A 17942-nucleotide genomic window follows, 5' to 3' on the forward strand; every position below is an offset into this window, starting at 1 on the left:
TTGGTGCCGCTGAGGTTTTTTAACTTAGTCCTTACTGCAAATTACTATAAATGCTCACATAGGTTGAAAATTAGGCTGAACAAACTTAGAGAAGAAAAATCTGTTATGGACTACTAAATAAAACAGCAGTGTGTATAGCTAAAGTAAATCTCTAGATCATGAGTTGAGAGTGGCTGGAAACTGTTCTGGAAAATATTCCTACATGCCTGCCCTGCAGCTACTCCCTGCTCATCATGTCTGTTGCTAGAGACAAGGCAGTGGAATGGATGCACTTGTGGTCTGCTTTGGTTTGAGATAACACATACTGATATCTTTAAGTGAAATAAAATTTAGAAGCATCCCAAAGGTAGAGTTCTTGGCTCTGTGCTGTATGTCACACCATTGATAATGTGCAGCTAGATACAAAACATGTTTTCCTTTTCAGTTAGAATGATTTGATTTTTTGATAACTTGTTTCTAGTCTAGGAGAGACTTAGAGCCATTGGGCCCATAAGTCTCTGTTGCTCAAGTGTATCATTACACTAATGTGAGAGTTATATTTATATATAAGAAGGTATTTCCAAGTGAGTTACAAAGGACCATCACAGTATTTAATTCTTGTCTTTTCTGGAGAAGGTCCATTAGCATGGCAATATTTTAGTTTTTTGGTACAGAAGTTGCAAGGAAATTAACACAAATCACAGCATTTTTAAAAATGCAGTGGAAACACATGCTGAGGGTTAGATATTCACACAAAAATTAATTTTAAAACATAAATGTCCTAATATTTTGACACTGCTTCAGTCAAATTGCCTTGCTTCTAAAAATAGCCCCTTCTTAGTTGTCAGGAGAGCTCAAGGGGGGTGTTTTTCAGAGCATGAAGCTTTTCAGCTTCTCTTGGCCAGGTTGGCAGTGAAAGTAATGATGACTCACATGTGAAAGCTTCCAGTGTCTGGCAAGGACTAATCCTCTTGCTTCCTCTATCCATCCATTGGTATGCATTTTCATATAACCACTGGTATTTAAAAACAATAAGGCAGCTTGAAGAAATCAAACCAGTAGGAGGAAATACAGAGATACATCATTGTATTGGTTGTCAAGAGCTGTACTGCAGTTAAAGAAAGCTTCAAAGTAGCAGAAATTATTTGAGATATGGTGATGATACTTTGACATATGGGTAGATGTAATTGTATAAAATTGTTCTGTTGCCAAATGCTTGAATGATTGGATGAAGCAGTCTGCATATGCTGAAGTATTTTTTGGTCTGACCAACTTTGGATCCCTAGCTACACAGATGGAAGAGTCACATCACATCCTTTGATACATTAATGAATGGCTGCATTATGCTGGGTCTGTGAAAACAGAACTTGAAATCTTCTTACTTTGATATTCAACAGTTTTCAAAGAATGTATCTGCAGTCATTGTGCCTTGGAAAATTTCCAGTCAAGGTTTTCATCTTCTATTTAAAAACTAAAACCAAGCAAGCAACCAAAAATCCAATCCTCAGACCCTCTGTAAAGTGATGAAGACAATCCAATGTTAGTATTTCAGCTGTAGTGCCAAAGTTAGTCTTGTTGCTCAGCTGTGTCCAGAAGATACAGAAAGAGATGTCTTTCAAACCCTGAATACAGATTAGAACTGATAAAATAGGCATGATAGAGCAAGTAAAATTAATTTTTACTTTTTCCTGTAAATTGCGTGGTGACTAACAAACGTGAAGCTCCACAAGCTTCATGGAGTTATGCACTGGTTTAGTTTGTGTTTAGCACTGAAGCTGTATGGCTTGTGTCTGCTTTGGAGAAAAATCATTTAGAATATGCAAAATCAATATTTGATAATACTATCAACATTTTTTCTGAACATCTTTTGTTTATTGCCAGATTCTGCTAATTTATTCTGCTGTCTTTTTACCACAAATTGAATACATAAAACTTAGACTCATAGAATAGTTAGCTTAATCAAATGGGATTCTGGCATATACTTAGTTTTAACCAGTGTTGTATTAGATGATTACAACTATCCTTCATAAATTAAATGGTAATTTTAGTTATATGAAGGCTATCTCTTCCTGCTGTTGTAGCTTTTTCTCTTAACACAGTTATACTCAATGCTTTTATTGTAATTATTTGGTGTGACAGCTTTTTTTGTAATTACTGTGCTCTCATGGATGTGCTTTGATTATTTATCAGGAAATACCTCCCTATGAAACAAAAGGAGTGATGAGAGCCAGCTTTTCTTCAAGAGAAGCAGATAATCATACAGCCTTCATTAGAATAAAAACAAATGCCTCAGACAACACAGAAGTTATTATTCTGCCTGTTGAAGTAGAAGTTACAACAGGTTTGTGAAAGAGGGGTTGGGGTTTTTTTACTTTGGGGTTTGTTATGTGTTTTGGTTGGAGTTTTTTCAGTTATTCAAATTAATTAACTCCTAGTATAATAAGATTTTTTTTTTTTTTAAAGCACCAGGAATCTATTCATCAACAGAAATGCTAGATTTTGGTACTCTACGAACACAAGGTAAGCCATTCTTCACTTCTCAAAGTGTTTATCAGGAATAGGGTGGGGAGGGGAAAGCCCAGTTACCTTTGTACTGCTCAGGGTTGCTTGTGGAATGATGCTTTTAAAAAGACAGATAACAACAGCAGGTTACAATAGTGCAAAGATGCAAAACTACTTAGGGTGTGTACAAGCAAGCAGTAGTTTGCATACCAGGTGGTAAGTCCAGTATTAAGGTTAATGTTACACAGTTGTACATGGCTTAGTCTGAAAAATATTTTGTTTCAATTTGTTTGTGAAGTTGTGAAAATTGCTTCACTTTTGGGCAAGTCAATAATTTTCAGGCATGGAGAAAATTGAAGGTGTGAAAACTTGATCAAATGTTTTATGATAGGATCTTTTTTTAGCTGCCTCTAATACATTTGGGCCTAACTTTTTATGCTTATATTAATATTGTTTAGTGATAAAAAAGTATATGTCGGAAAGTAGTAAAATAAGAGGTATTTTTTGAAACTGTAAGAAGTTTGCTTACAAAAAACAGTATATGTCTTTTGTTCAACTAAAAAAAAAGCTTCTGAAGAAATTTTCCATTCTACTTAACATGTAAAGATTTTCAAGTAAGAGTAATTTCATCTGAATATGGTTCATCTGACAAAGTCATTGATTGTAGTTTTTTTAGCCTTTTCACTTCTTAATGTATTAGAAACATGAGTGGTAAACTGAAGCATGTAATACTTACTAATACACAAGAATGCAGTTTGTGTCAGATTCTTGGAACTAGCTATTTTGACTGGCTGTTCTGTCATGTTAGTATAACATTTTAACACTGAATAGTGGAGGTATATAAGAAACCAACTACTATAAATGACTTTGTCTAAGATTCACATGTTAAAATAGCCTAATAGGTGTGTTTTTTGTTCTTTAACAGATCTGCCAAAAATTTTAAATCTCCATTTATTAAATTCAGGAACAAAAGATGTGCCAATTACAGTAAGTTTAATTACTTTCAATTTGAAACTTTCTACTTGGATTTACTTTTTCTTGAAGATTGATCATTCACAGGTTCACCATGTAGTGTTCAGAATTAAAAGCCTAGGTGGTGTGTGACTAAAAATGTAACTTAATAGCAGAGCAAATAATTTTTATGTATGGTAAAATTAATTTGCGTCATCACCTCCTTTGAATGCTCTGAACAGAATTTTTAGGCTCTACATGTAATACCTGAACCTTTGGAAACTTTTGTACTTGAGAACAGTAATTCATGTTCAGTGAGTGAGAGATTAATACAAAGCCTTTAAGATTCTTTGTCTTTATCATACACACATCTCATTTACACATCAGTGTATAAAGTGGTTCCCCAACATAGTTTTTTAAGATAAGCAAAGTGTAGCTTTCAAGAGCCATCTATAAAATTACCCTTTTTTTTTTTTTTTTTTTTTTTTTTTTTGTGCTTATCTGCTTTGCTGTTTGAAATAACAAAAGAACCCCAAACACTCTAGGGGCCTTTTCAGTAAAGACCACTGGAACTGAACATGAAGTGCAGCCAAATTCAGAATTCTAGCATTTGGGTTTTCTGTTTTTATTTCAGAATTTTGGCACTAGTCTGGTAGTCCGCCTTTGTTCATTCATACCTTTTTCCTGTGTGATTTTTCTCATTGCCCACTATTTTTCTCACTTCTTCCTTCTCCCCTTCCTGTCGTCCTTCTTTTCCAGATTTAGTTGTGTAGCTAGCTATACCTTGTCCCAGTGCACTTCAAAAAGTGTTGAAGTGTTGAAAAGAAACCAGAGGAGCCAGAAGAGTGACTGAAGGATTGGCAAAGGTTCATTACTGAGAACTTGGAGAGCATTTCTGTGTTTATAAAGTTTGAAGCTGTAACTATGAGGAACAGTGTTTTAATAGTAGACATCTAGCAAAATCATAGGGTACTGGAAACTGAGGCTAGATGAATTTAAAGTAGAAAGAGGAAACATTTTTAGTGATGAAGATATGTTTTCACAGTGACAATAGAACATTGCAGTACTTGCCTAGCTGTTACTCACTAATAATTTTCAAGACAAGAGAAACTTACAGTATACTGCAAACAAGAGAAACTTACGGTATAGTGCAAAAAGATTTTAATTAATTGAGGTCCTGATGTTCATTAATGAGGTCAGTTGGTGCTATAGGACTCCTGGCTTGCTAAGCTATAGCACAACTTCCACAGAGGGTTTTAAAAACTAAAAGGACCTGTGTATGATTTTTGCATTGAGAGGGTTGGTAAATTCAATAAATTATTTTCCCAGCTATATTTGCATGTTTGTCTCCGTAGATTTGATAGTTTGTGTGAGTTTTTTGGTTGTTGGGGGTTTTTTAAGTGTGTAATATACTTGCTGAGTACATTGCAAATAACCATATTTTCAGACTATCAGTATGACTTCTAATACCTGGTAGTGTAATGCCTAACCATATTCTATTTTAAAAAAGACCCAAACCAAATTTTTTTTTTTTTTTAAATCTATGTTCTTTGGACTATGGGCTTTAAACCATAAATATCAATCTAATGGAAGGCTGTCACTTGATAACTGTTATACGTCATGATAAAACTTTTCCAGATTTTTTTTTTTTTTTTTTTTTTTTTTTTTTTTTTACTGTGTGTCAAAGCAGTTGTATTTTTAAAGGCATTTTTAAAAGCTTTGGAACTCACTTTTGCAAGGAAAAAGCTACCACACAGGTCCAGACATGATGTGTTTTTTCAGTGTACCACATGGCACATCAAGTCAATTGTTCTTTTCATTAAGGGAGAGCTTTGTTGGGAAGTTTGTAACCTTTCTAGCTTTTGAAAGGTTGTGTGAATTTCTGCTGCTGTGCTAATTAACAAATTTCAAAGCAGAAAGCAAGAGTAAAGAATTTTTGGAAAGAACTTGGTGAATAGCTCACTTCTAGGAAAGCTTGATAAATAGACTTCTGACCCTTTAGAGCTAGGGTTTAAAAGTAGTGAGACAGAGCAGTGTGACAAATTTCATCTTAATGTCAGAAGAAAAGGCCAAGGCTATATTTAGCATATGTTTAAGCTGGAGGAACTGAATATCTTCAGGTCATCAGTGTGTGAGAGACTGCTAATACTCTTGCCAGACTTGTAGTTGTTCTGCCTTCAAATACTTACTTAGTCATGCTGTGGTCCAATAAACTGGTTGAGGAAAATAAGAGCAAGTAATTTTCTTTTTCGAGTTTTAAAACTCCTTATAAGAGCTCCCTCATTTTGTAGGGTTTTTTCCATTGTTAAGGAGAACAATGCTTATTTCATGACTGGATAAACTAGTCATGTTGGAACAATTAAGCTGCTTTGTCAAAAATCTGGTAAACATAGATGTTGAACACTGTTTTATCCCATCTCTGTAACAAAAATGTTGTGTTTCCTTAAGGCAATTTAAGCCTGTTGGACTGCTAAAAGCAAAGGGACACTTCAAAGCTTGAGGTCCTGATCATGTTTGATGCATGAAGAACCAGGAACTTCAGGACAGCCGTAGTGAAGCTGAATTGTAATCAATTTGAAAACAAAAATGTTTTGTGTAAGGAAGTATTAAGTTCTGTCCCAGCTTTTGAATAGGAGTTAATTTCACTTAGCAACCTGCAAGAAGTAGTTTGCTTCTGTGTTGTTTTCATCTTCATGTTTGGGTGCATGCATCTCAAAATTGCCAAGGAGTACAGTTTAGTAGTAGTTTTGTCCATGTTCTCAATGGCTCTTTATGGAGAAAGTGAACTTTAGTTAGGTGTTTCTCTGTTTAAACACAAGGCTGAGAAATTGCTGACAGTTGTGTCTGTAAAAGCAAATAAAACAATTCAGAGTTGATTCTGACAGTAATGGAACCAGCCTTAATCTGTTACCTATAGCCAAAGGGCTTTTTTGGCTGTGCTAAGTGGGCAAGACAAAACCACATTCAGGAGTCTTCTGACTGGTAAACAGCATAGATGAACATGTGCCAGTCTTCCAACCCATACTCTATAGTTTATTAGAATACATGTAGCCCAAGAGTTCTTAAACCTTCAAAGTCTTTCTCAAGTTCTTTCTCAAGAACTCCTGCAAAAGCACAAAGTTTTAGCCCCTCTTTTTGTCCTTTAGAATGTTTAAGATCTTAATTTTCTGCAGTTATGCTAAATATTTAATGTGTCTTCACAGAGCAGGGTTAAGAATCTTCAGTGGGTCATTCTGTGTTAGAGTCACATGTTACTGAAGCATGTCTATTTAAAATTATTCTTCCCTACAAAAGTCTCTGCTAGGAAATTTTCTGACAAAATTGGTGGTATTGTGTTCTTGATGGAACTTGTTTTTTATGTCTTTTGTATGTCCTGACCTGTCCATATTTTATGATTTTTAATGCATATTTCAGGACAGGTTTTACTTGAGCTTTATTTGAAATAGGTTGAAATTTAAGGAAAGCGACATCGAAAGAATTCTTAACGTGTTTGTTTTTTTCCTTAGTTATCTTAATTCTGTATTTCCCATTATAGCATGTCATGAAGTAAGAAATGAGAAATGTGCATTATATAGTTCAGAAATTTTCAACAAAATAGTGTAAATTCCTTCCCTAACTAAATTCAGCAGCTGTAGACATTTTGAGTAAATACATGTAGGTTTGTTGCACTTGTGGTTTGAGATGCACCTCTGAAACCTGCCATTTTTCTGGTAACAGGCTGTCCTTTTGAGTATTTCCAGTTTGATTTGCTAAATGAAATAAGCACCAGTAATTAAAGGAGGCCTGTTGCATGAAAAGAGCTTCTAGAAGTATTTATCATCCCTGTCATCCAGAAGTTGTGAACTTTATCACAGCTTTGATTTCATCTGCTTTAAGAGGTTTTTTTTACAAAGGTGTGACAAGATTTGTTTTGTAATGTGGATCTCATTAGAATAAAATTGAGGTAGTTATTAATTGACTGATGAAGAGAAATACCAAATACCTGCACCCCATGTATGCGGACATGGATGGATAAAGGACAGTGCTATAAATCCAAAATACAAAACTTCTGGTTGAGTTAACGGAGATTATTCATTAGCTGCAGCAGTAGTGCTGCTTGTTCCCACTAAGGATCATGTGGTCTGCAGAACTTAGTTATTTATGTACACTTTTATGGCTTTAATTTACAACCAAGGACAGCTTGACTTGGAAGAACTGTAATTGGTTTGTACCACTAGCTGTCTGCCTTGCCCCTCCCTGGCTAAGAAAGGCTCAGCTGCTTATTAAGCAGGTGCTAAACCTCTGTAGCCCAGCAGAAGGTAAGGCAACACACATTTCAGTTTCCTTAATTCAGCATCCTGTAATTTGCTGTGGCTTAACAGCTGCTATGTGAGCAGCTGAGCTGTTCTTAAAGCCAGAGAAGACAGCTGGAGGAATCATGGCAGCCATCCTAGTTTTAAGCAAAACAAGAATAAGAGCATTTAAATGCTTCATGCCCAGTTTCTCCATGGAATCTAGATAGAGAGTTTGCTAGCAGTCCTTATAGAGTCTTCAGATGGCATGGAATCCCTTATCCTGCTGCATAGCAATGAATACCTCTACAAATCAGCTCTGGCTAATAACTGACACAATAACTCTTCCAGTAATGCCCATTTACCTTTAGTTTAAAACAGCAATCCTCAGATGTGAGGGGTGACCTTGTAAAGTGTTAGAGTAGAACGAGCATCTTCACAGATCTACAGAACATTTCTCTATACAGCTAGTTATTTTTTTCTCTGCAGACTTAGCATAGGATTAGAAACAAGGGAGATGTCTATATCCTCTCTGGTAGTTGCACAAGTCAGTTAACAGCTTTGTTAGTGAGTGCATCAGAAACAAATAGCCTAGCTGTTGTAGCCCTGCAGCCTTAAGAATAAAAGTTAAATCTTAAATTAAATAAGGTTTGTTTTCTATTTTATTAATATATTTCTGGCAATACTACCACTTAATTCAGCATCCCCAAGGAGAACTCACTGTTACCCACTTTCCTGTATATTGGCTGAGTAACCTGTAGGACCTGAAAAAATTCCAAAACCACTTGTAATGCTGCTTTGTTATAGGAAAGACAGACCTGTAAGAGCTTGGCCAAAACTACTTGCAGTACAGCATGTTAGCAATGATAAATTTACAGATGCTTTATATTTTGATTGTTTGCAGAGTGTTAGACCTACACCACAGAATGAAGCTATAACAGTACATTTCAAGCCCGTTACGTTAAAGGCCTCTGAAAGTAAATATACCAAAGTTGCAAGCATTAGCTTTGATGGTAAGTACTGCTCCTCTCTTCTTAGAACTTGTCAAGTGCCTCTGAGAACTTACTGGAGTTTCATTGATTATTTTCACTCGCTTAACAAAACACTGTTTATAATTTTGAGAAGAAAATGGGATTTTCCTACCTGGAAAAGGCTTACAGTTCTTCTGAACTTCAGTTATTTCTGGAAGGATTGTCTTTGTTCATGATCAACAAGTATCTTAGACTGATAAATACAAATGAGAAGAGAAGGTATTCTTAAATTTTCTAATAACCACAGCTGTATTTTTATGTTAAGGCACCAATAGTTCAAATGTATTTTTATTTTAAACAGACATTTGCTTTTGAGAAATCCTAAATAATAGATGAGGTAACACATACAAGTTGTTCCTGGGGTAATTTCAGTTAGACACAAGAAGAAAATTTTTCATAGTGAAAGCAATCAGCCATTGAAATAATCTCCCCAAGAAGGGGTGGATTCTGCAGTGCTGGACACTTGAGATCAATCTGGCCAGGGTGATGAGATATCTTGTTTAAACTGTACTTCTGCCAGGGAAGGTTGGACTGAGTGGTCCTTGAGGTCTCCTTCCAACCTGGTATTCTATGGTTTTTCTCCTACATAGGGCGACTTCAAATACTATGCTGACATTTTGTAAAAAGGCACCTCTGTTTTTATAGAGATTTTAATCAACCATTAGAATGGTGGTGTCTACTCAGATATTACTGCTTTAAGATATTAGTTGGTGCTGTAAGTCTTTCTGCCTGGATTGCTTAAAAATTGAATCTTATACATGCAGTAGTTGTGGTAGACATAATTTTAAAAGTTGCATGGGTAAAGAGGAGAGGATTGGTTTTTAGTATCATTTATGGCTCAGCACTTGAAAAATTTAATAGCTCATGGTTTCTAAAACAAGTGAAGTATGTTTCAGCTTACAAATTCTGAAAGAGATGAATTCTGTCAACCTGAGGTGATAATACATTCAGATTTTGAAGCTAGGGGGAATTGTTATATGAGGACCTACTGGCTAACATATGGTACATCTTAGAAGGAATGGTGGTTCCTTGGAAAAATACCCAGTTAAGCTGCTTAATGTGTTTAAGGAATTGACTTGATGAATTCTTGTCAGTGAAGCAGCCAGCCCTAAATATTTCCAATTTCAGCTGTCCTTATTAAATGCAGGGGCTTTAGGAGCTTAGTGGCTTCTCTTAATTAGTATTTAAATACCTCTTTTTTTTTTTTTTTTTTTTTTTTCCCACACTGTTGCTTCCAGGTTAACATTGCTTGTTTTGCATTTTTATATGGATTCTACTTCTCTTTTTGCAACATTTAGCTTGTCTTTCATTTCTTCATTGTTAAGAAGTTGTTACATTTCTGGCCCAAAGTTCCTCTCTCTACTGATCGTTCTAAGTAAGGGGCCCAGCTCAGGCTTCTGTTCTGTTAGGGAAGGGTTTTTATTCCATATTCTTAGTGGAGAGTTCAATTCATCTGGGATGCAAATTATTCTCTGAACATATTTAAGTTTTTTCTATGACAGCAACAATCAGGCTTCCCTATTGTAGAAAACTTACTAAATCAGGCATGTCATCTAATGCGTTAAATGGGAAGAATTCAGAATTGGGACCTCTTGCTTCATAGACTTTATACCACGTTGGTTTGCTTATTGAAATTTCCTTAAGCTCCACTTTTTTTTCCTTCCATGGTAATTAATGTCTGTGGTTTTATCCTTCCACTCATTCTAGTCTAACTTAATGGATCAATTTTTGTCAGCTTTAACACGCTTCTTATATTCTTGTGTGTACAGCATCAAAAGCAAAAAGAGCATCACAGTCTTCTGGGAAAATAACTGTTAAAGCAAAAGAGAAGAGCTATTCCAAACTTGAAATACCATATCAAGCAGAAGTGTTGGATGGGTAAGCTTCCAGTAACTGAACATTGTTCAAAGACTAAATGCTCCAAATTAGAAGGGAATGTTCCTGTTTTTAAACAAATGGATGAGGTAGTCTTAGCCATTCATAAGTTGTTTTCAAGGCTTGAGTTAAAATTTACCTTAGTGAGTTGTTTCTCAGAGCAGACTGCATATGAGGCATTTTAGAAATGCAGTATTGGAATAATTTCTGCTTTTGTATTTGCTGTTTATTGCTATATAAAGTATGGGTAGAGAAAACACTTGGTTTTAAGCAAAATTTTGGAAGAAGTCTCAGTGTTTTCGTGGTTTTTGTTACTTATCTACAAAGTTGACTTTAAAAACCTTATGAATTAGGTGCTGTTTTATCAACAGAACTGGCAGAGTATTTTAAAGGCAAGCAAACTAAACTTCTGAATTTTACCTATCAGAATTTTTGTGCTGCAGACACATGATTTGGCTAATAAAACATACACATCATTTGCAAATTATCTTGATACTTCAACACTTCCTTTTAGTCCTCCTATTATTCTGATTTACATATTTTCTTATCTTATTTGAATTACTTTGTTATTAACGTCCCTGCAGTGCTGATAATATAGGTTCAGCATGCAGTGAGGTATGGACATATTTTGCTGTTTGAAATAATGAATTCTAGACTTTGTGTGAGGAAAACACTCTGAGGAAAATCATTATTTTCTTTACACTGTTTTCTTTTAATAGTTATTTAGGATTTGATCATGCTGCCACACTCTTTCACATCCGTGACAGTGCTGCTGATTCTGTGGAAAGGCTGATCTATCTAACAAACACATTCAGTTTTGCAGTCCTTATACATGATGTTGTGTTACCAGAAGAAGCAAAACCAATGTTTAAAGTAAGTCCCTTTTCAGTAAGTGCTTTTACCTATTAGTAAATGCTTAAATGTGATGCATTTTCTTCAATTGTAACCTTGGTCTTCATTGTTCACTGATCTAGGTCCAGAACTTCAGTAAACCAGTTTTAATTCCACCCAATGAATCCAGATACATTTTTACACTTAATTTTATGCCTTCCACATCATCTGCTCATGTAGATAACAATATCCTACTTATCACCAATGCTTCGAAATTTCACCTACCTGTCCGAGCATACACAGGATTTCTAGATGTAAGTATTTTCCTTTTTTTTATTATTTTTGGCAACTTCTGTCTAATTAGAGGCAGACTCCATAGGACTCTTTAATTCTTTACTCTACTTTGGTGTCTGCTGAAAAATTCTTTTTTGTTCCCTTTAAATCTTTAGTTTTACATATTAAATTTATTAATGTAGAATTCTGAGATTGTCATGGTAGTGTTATATTGAAGTTATTAATGCATTTTTTTAATGAGCTTATAGTTTGAGCACACTTTATATTTTACTTATGCTAAAGTACTTTTATCCATCTTTCTAGTACTTTGTACTGTCTCCAAAAACGGAGGAGCGATTTATAGATTTTGGCATATTGAGTGCAACAGAAGCTACCAGCATTTTATTCGCAGTCATCAACAGCAATCCAATTGAGGTGAGGATGCATTTATTTTTAATTTATCTTTTTAAAAAATTGTAACAGCATTGTCACTGAAAACAGTACCTTTCGTTCTTTTTAAGCTGGCTATAAAAAGTTGGCATATTATAGGGGATGGTTTGGCTGTAGAACTTCTAACAACTGAAAAGGGAAACAGAACAACAATAATTGCAAACCACCATGAACTACAAAATGCTACTGCATCTGATCAGTCTTCGGTATGTAAACCTTTGGATCCATTGCTTACATTTAGATACAGGAGGGGAGAAGAGACAAACCTCTGCAACTTCTTTCATTTTAGCAGAGGAGAGATAAGAATTCTTAATTTTTGTCTGAACTTGAGTATGATAAAGCATGTAGGCATCCTAAATTTATTTTAAGGAGAAACTTTGTATTCAAATTGCTGTTTCTGAAGTTCACCTTTTCCAAATCTAACCAGTCTTGATAACCTCAGATGGTGCTTATCATTAATCTGGGATGAGTGGAAATTTATCACCACAAGAAATAGATAATTTTTGTGTTAGTCCTGTATGCAAACTTTTTGTTTATCACTGACAGTAGTTTTAAATGGATTTTGAGTCTGGTTTTAATGAAATTTCTTTTCGTTTAGAGGAATATATTGGTGACTTTTTCTACCATTTACAGGTGATCCTTGCATCAGGCTATTATGCAGTGTTCAGAGTAAATCTAATAGCGAAGGAACTTGAAGGAATTCATGATGGAGCTGTACAAATCACGACAGATTATGAGGTATATTTGTTGAATAATAAATGGGTGTTGCCCAAAAGATCTGTTTAGTCTTTGTGTTGTATTAGTGGATAGACTGTAGCATGAGGGAGAAGTTGAGATTGGAAGGGAACTCCAGAGGTCAGGTTTTCTTTGTAAGTTAAGCCTGCATCATACATGCTACTTATCCTTATATTATGATTTCCATCTGGTTTTCAGAACTAACCATTTAAATCTGACCTAATGCTTTGCAGTTTGGTTTCTTCAGTGACATGACACATCCTCAAAGCATCAATGTGTGGATCTTGGAGTATATCATGCACTGACAATGTGCTTCTCCATACATTATCAGTGGCTGAAACTGAGCTGTAATATCAGCATTTTTTTGTTAAAACGCAGTGTTAAAGGTGTTTTGGAGAGTCATAGAATCATTAGGTTTTGAAAAGCCTGGATACCACCATGCCCACTAAACCATACTGCAGTTTGCCACAGTTTGCTGGCAGTTAATGAAACAGAATCCTTGCACTGATAATTATGGCAGGAACAACTGATTGCTTCAAATTCATTTGCCGTGTTTTTGTGGAAGGCACTCTAATGAATAATGCAATCTGTATTTATTGTCTTTGTGAGATACATGGAAAAATACCCCAAATGTGACTGTGCTTGAAATCAGGAAATTGTATCACTAATTGTGGGGTTCAGATGGTGCTACAGAAAATGGGAAAGTCTCAATTTCTGTCAGTTATTGGAGATTTAAAGCTTTTTTTAGTATATCCACATATTTATGTGACCCTTCGGTTACAGATTCTGAAGCATTTTATTTTCTTGCTTGTTACAAATTATTCTGCTTATATTGGTACTTGAATCGCATTGCCATCTCTTCCACACTACTTTTCCTATGTGTGTCTCAAGGTATTACAATAATACAGTGTTTCAAGAAGTCTTCTAACAAAGTAAACCCTATTCAAATGAGACCTATATCATACTCCATTGGGGAACTTATGTTTTCAGTAGGCTTTTCTGTTCCATATAGAAGAGAACTGGGGGTGGCTGAGTAAAGGAGTGCTTCCTGGCAGTATGGAGTGACTGTTCAGAATATGATGATGGGTAGAAATCGTAAATCATGTCTCCATGTTTTAAATGTTTATGTAATCCTAGACAACAGTAATTGTAGAATTTCAGGGTTTTGTTATTCTATGCAATTTAAAAGTGGGAGAGGTATTTAAAGGCTGGAAATGTAAGGGATTTTTTTCTAAAATTTTCTTGGTTCTTTTTTTTATCCAGATTTTAACTATACCAGTGAAGGCTGTGATTGCTGTGGGCTCATTGACCTGCTCTCCAAAGCATGTTTTTCTTCCACCTTCTTTTCCGGTAAGAGAGTTGGGGAAGATTAAATGTTTACTTGCTGTGTTTTTTCTTTATATGCCTTTTTCAAGGGAGACTACTGTCCTGAAGTCTATGTCAAATTGCTGGAGAGATTGTGCTACTGAACTGTTATGAGCAGCTCACTGAATTAATGCTACTCTTGCATTTAGTTGTTCTGTAATGCCTTTATTACTTATGAAAATAAGCCTAAAATAGCATCAGTTCTTTTTGTTTCAGTGTTTGGTAGAGAAACTTGACAGCTATACCATCCAGGAATAACTAGGTGCTACTATTTTAGTAACACATGCTTGTCAGTTTATACTTAGGATGTAATTCTCCTGCAGCTGCCTGGTTCCCAGAGCTGTCTGTCTGTTTATAATTTTAGTGTATTTGTACCTAAGTGTGATTTCTGGTATTCTGTTGAAGGTTGTCAGCAATACACTGACAATGTACACAGGCCTTGTAAAGGTCAGTGTCTTGATTTAAGCAAATCTTAGCTGTGATGACTCATGATTCATAGTGTCATCTTTACTTCACAGTGGCACTTCTGAACTCTTCCCTGATCAAAACTCATATTTGAGCACCTCTATGCTAAATGGCACTGTTCTGTTTTTCTTATTACTACTGAACAACATTTTTCCCTTGTCTATTGTTTCATGTCCAAATGCAATGTAAAGGTCATAGTAAAATACCATTTATTTGTTCTAGACACTTTTAACAAACCTCAGTCTTGTCCGGTTGATGACAGTTTATTACTCATAGGAGTTCACAGATGAAGCCCAGACATACTTCCTAATTCAGTTTAACAGGACTGTACTGTTAAGGATTTATTCTTGTCGTTTCTTTGCCTCTGCAATTACTACTATTGAGACTGTTGCAGTGTGTGACTGTTTCCTGAGGCTACAGTCAAATTTTGACCCTGTAAATGACCTCTCCCATGTCTCCACTTAAGCATAGAGATTTTTTTTTTTTTTAAGTCCTAAGTACTGATTTAAGGGGAAGAAGAAAAAAGCATGTTTACTAAAAGATAGTCTTGGGTATTTATATTTGCTCGTTCTGATTCTTTTTTTTTTTTTCACATAAATTTGAAGTCTCCCCACCAGTCCTGAGTTGCACTTTTTTTTTCTGCTTTTGTTTCTGTTGTTTCCTCTGATACACATCAGGGTTGGGTGTTGAGGTAAAGTGTAAAACATGGCCACAGAATCATTGATTTACAGCTGAGCCAGGGGTAGAGGTTGAGCATTGTAAGGATTTTGATCGTGACAATTAAGCTACATTTTCTGTGCTTAAAAGGTAAAATAATGCTTGACTCAGAAAAGGAGGCAGGGTATAGAACTCTGGGGGAAAAAAACTTCCTCTTAAATTTTCTTCTTAAATGTAGTTTTGGTGTGTGGTGTCTTAATTGCATTTGGAAGCAGAAAGGAGGGTTTTAAAAGCCCTCTGTAATCATAGCTTCCCTTTACTTTTCCTTTCAGATTATTTCTGATTAATAGCAACTGATTACTATTTCTAATTGCTAGCAGGAATATTTTACAAAAAGATTGTTTCCCTTTAGTAATAGGAGGCTCAGCAAACCGAAGTTTTCTCTTGCCTTTACTCTTCTGATACCTTTTTTATCATTATTTGATTAAAGAGAGCTGTTGTCCTAGCTCTTCCAAGATACTTCAGGTGTTCTTAATTTTCAGCGAAAGGGGAACTGTGTTTGGAAGCAGATGGAATTAAAAATACAACTTCACAGAAACTTACTATGTTGAAGTGTTGCAAATGGCATTTCTTTAAGATAGTGTAGTTTAAATCTCAATTTAACATTTCAGCAGTGCTGTGGTCTTTGCCAGCCTGCATAAATAGATACATGTGCTAGAGAAAAATGCATATCCTCCAGACTTTTTTCCTTTTATTTTCCTTAGGGAAAAGTAGTTCACCAGAGCCTGAACATTATGAACTCCTTTTCTCAGAAAGTGAAAATACAGCACATACGGTCCCTGTCAGAAGATGTAAGGTTTTATTATAAGAGGCTAAGAAGCAATAAAGAAGATTTAGAGCCAGGAAAAAAATCAAAGGTTTGTTTATGTCTTATTTCTAAACGTTTATAAGTTCTCTTTTTATATAGCATATGTTAAGTTTGTGTTCAACAGAAGTCTTCCTTCTGTTTTCTTTGGTTGTTAGATTAACTGTGCTGTTTAATTGATTTGTTCTTGCATGTTTTGCAGATTGCAAATATTTATTTTGATGCTGGTTTACAGTGTGGAGATCATTGTTATGTAGGATTGCCTTTTCTATCTAAATGTAAGTAAAGTTCAATTTCATAATGAAAATAATTTAAAATAAGTTTTCTCCTTAAGTAATGATTTTACTTGAAGATTTATAAAAACACATCATTTTTTGCAGCGGAATCTAAAGTTCAGCACAGCATAGCAATGCAAGAAGATGCATGGGATTCTGACTGGGATTTGCATGAGAATTTATTCAAAGAATGGACAGAAATAAAAGAGAACTCAAGCCATAGGTAAGTATTTTATTCCTGTTGTTTGCTCTGGCCTTGATAATAATTCTGTGATATGTGTGCTCTTATAGAATACAAAGCTTCTTAGTATTGCTGTGTTCTTTGAGAGCAGGCCAAGAAGGAATTGCTTGGCCTTCTCTGCAAAACCATTAGAGAGAGCATTTGAAAAGTTAAAAACCAGTAATAATTTCCTCAAATTAAAGGAAACACTGGAAGTTACCCTTCACTGAGTTGCTGGAGTTCTTGAAAAGATTGTAACAACGAGGCAGTCTCTACTCTGCAAAAATTTCCAAAAACAGATTATACTGGTTGTTCTGTATCCCTCCTTAAACTGTTTTAGAATAGTATCCTCAATATTCCTTTTAAGATTTCATGAGGTTTTCTGTTATTATCATACTGGGTTTTTTGCATTTCAGTGAATTACAAAATTTTGTTGTATTTTACCTTGAGACGATTAATGGTTGCTACTTAATATTTAGAAAAGTTACAGTCTGTAGACTGCTACATACCTTTTAAGTATCTGCCTTCTCATACATAAGGTTGATTTAATCTCCAAGAGACATGAGTTAACATAAACAGCAAGTGTGTGTGTCTTTTGTGTTGATAGCATGCAGATTACCCTTACAAAAAAGGTATATGAAGAAACAAAATGTCTGTATGCAGCTAAATAGATCCTAGAATCCAAAAGCATTCTCCCTTTATTGCTTCTGTGTTATAATGGTGATATATTAACTCCTGAGAAAACTTGTTCTAAAGAGAATCCTCTATTTAGCCACACCAGTAACTTTCAAGAATGTTCTATCCCCTACAGTAAGAGAACAGTAAAGGAGAATGCTACTAAAGATTAGTTCTGAATAAGGAGTTGTTCTGGCTTGAATATACAATACTTCCATTTTTTAACATATTTTAAAGTATTTAATGCTTTTAAAGATAGTTAAGATTACCCACTTGTCTGAAGGATCATTCAGGGAAAGGAGAGAACTTCTGAAAACAGAGGGGTTATGATTTGGAGTCTCTCCAAAATATTTCTCTGGGTTTGAAACCTAGTATTCAGTCTGTTTTGCTGACTGGAAAACTCAGTAGTTTTAGTTTTGGTTGAATTCATGCTGGAGAGCTTGCAGGAGAAGGGGAACCTAGTCTGGATGACTGATGAAACAGTGGCTAGCACCAAGATTAGATTGTTCAGATTAGCTTTAG

At 35.2% G+C, this 17942-nt stretch overlaps 1 protein-coding gene across 1 annotated transcript in view; it reads left to right on the forward strand.

Annotated features, from left to right (window-relative positions):
* TMEM131 (transmembrane protein 131) overlaps window positions 1–17942 on the forward strand; it is a 91323-nt gene that overhangs the window by 49772 nt on the left and 23609 nt on the right. The window contains exons 9-22 of the mRNA XM_079307887.1: window positions 2170–2320; window positions 2443–2499; window positions 3407–3468; window positions 8608–8716; window positions 10504–10612; window positions 11329–11482; window positions 11584–11754; window positions 12038–12148; window positions 12235–12369; window positions 12797–12901; window positions 14162–14248; window positions 16150–16302; window positions 16453–16528; window positions 16631–16748. Coding sequence (XP_079164013.1) covers window positions 2170–2320; window positions 2443–2499; window positions 3407–3468; window positions 8608–8716; window positions 10504–10612; window positions 11329–11482; window positions 11584–11754; window positions 12038–12148; window positions 12235–12369; window positions 12797–12901; window positions 14162–14248; window positions 16150–16302; window positions 16453–16528; window positions 16631–16748 — 1598 coding nt within the window. The remainder of the gene's footprint in view (window positions 1–2169; window positions 2321–2442; window positions 2500–3406; window positions 3469–8607; window positions 8717–10503; window positions 10613–11328; window positions 11483–11583; window positions 11755–12037; window positions 12149–12234; window positions 12370–12796; window positions 12902–14161; window positions 14249–16149; window positions 16303–16452; window positions 16529–16630; window positions 16749–17942) is intronic.

The sequence above is a fragment of the Erithacus rubecula genome (genome assembly GCF_903797595.1).
Source record: "Erithacus rubecula genome assembly, chromosome: 1".
Lineage (NCBI taxonomy): Eukaryota > Metazoa > Chordata > Aves > Passeriformes > Muscicapidae > Erithacus > Erithacus rubecula.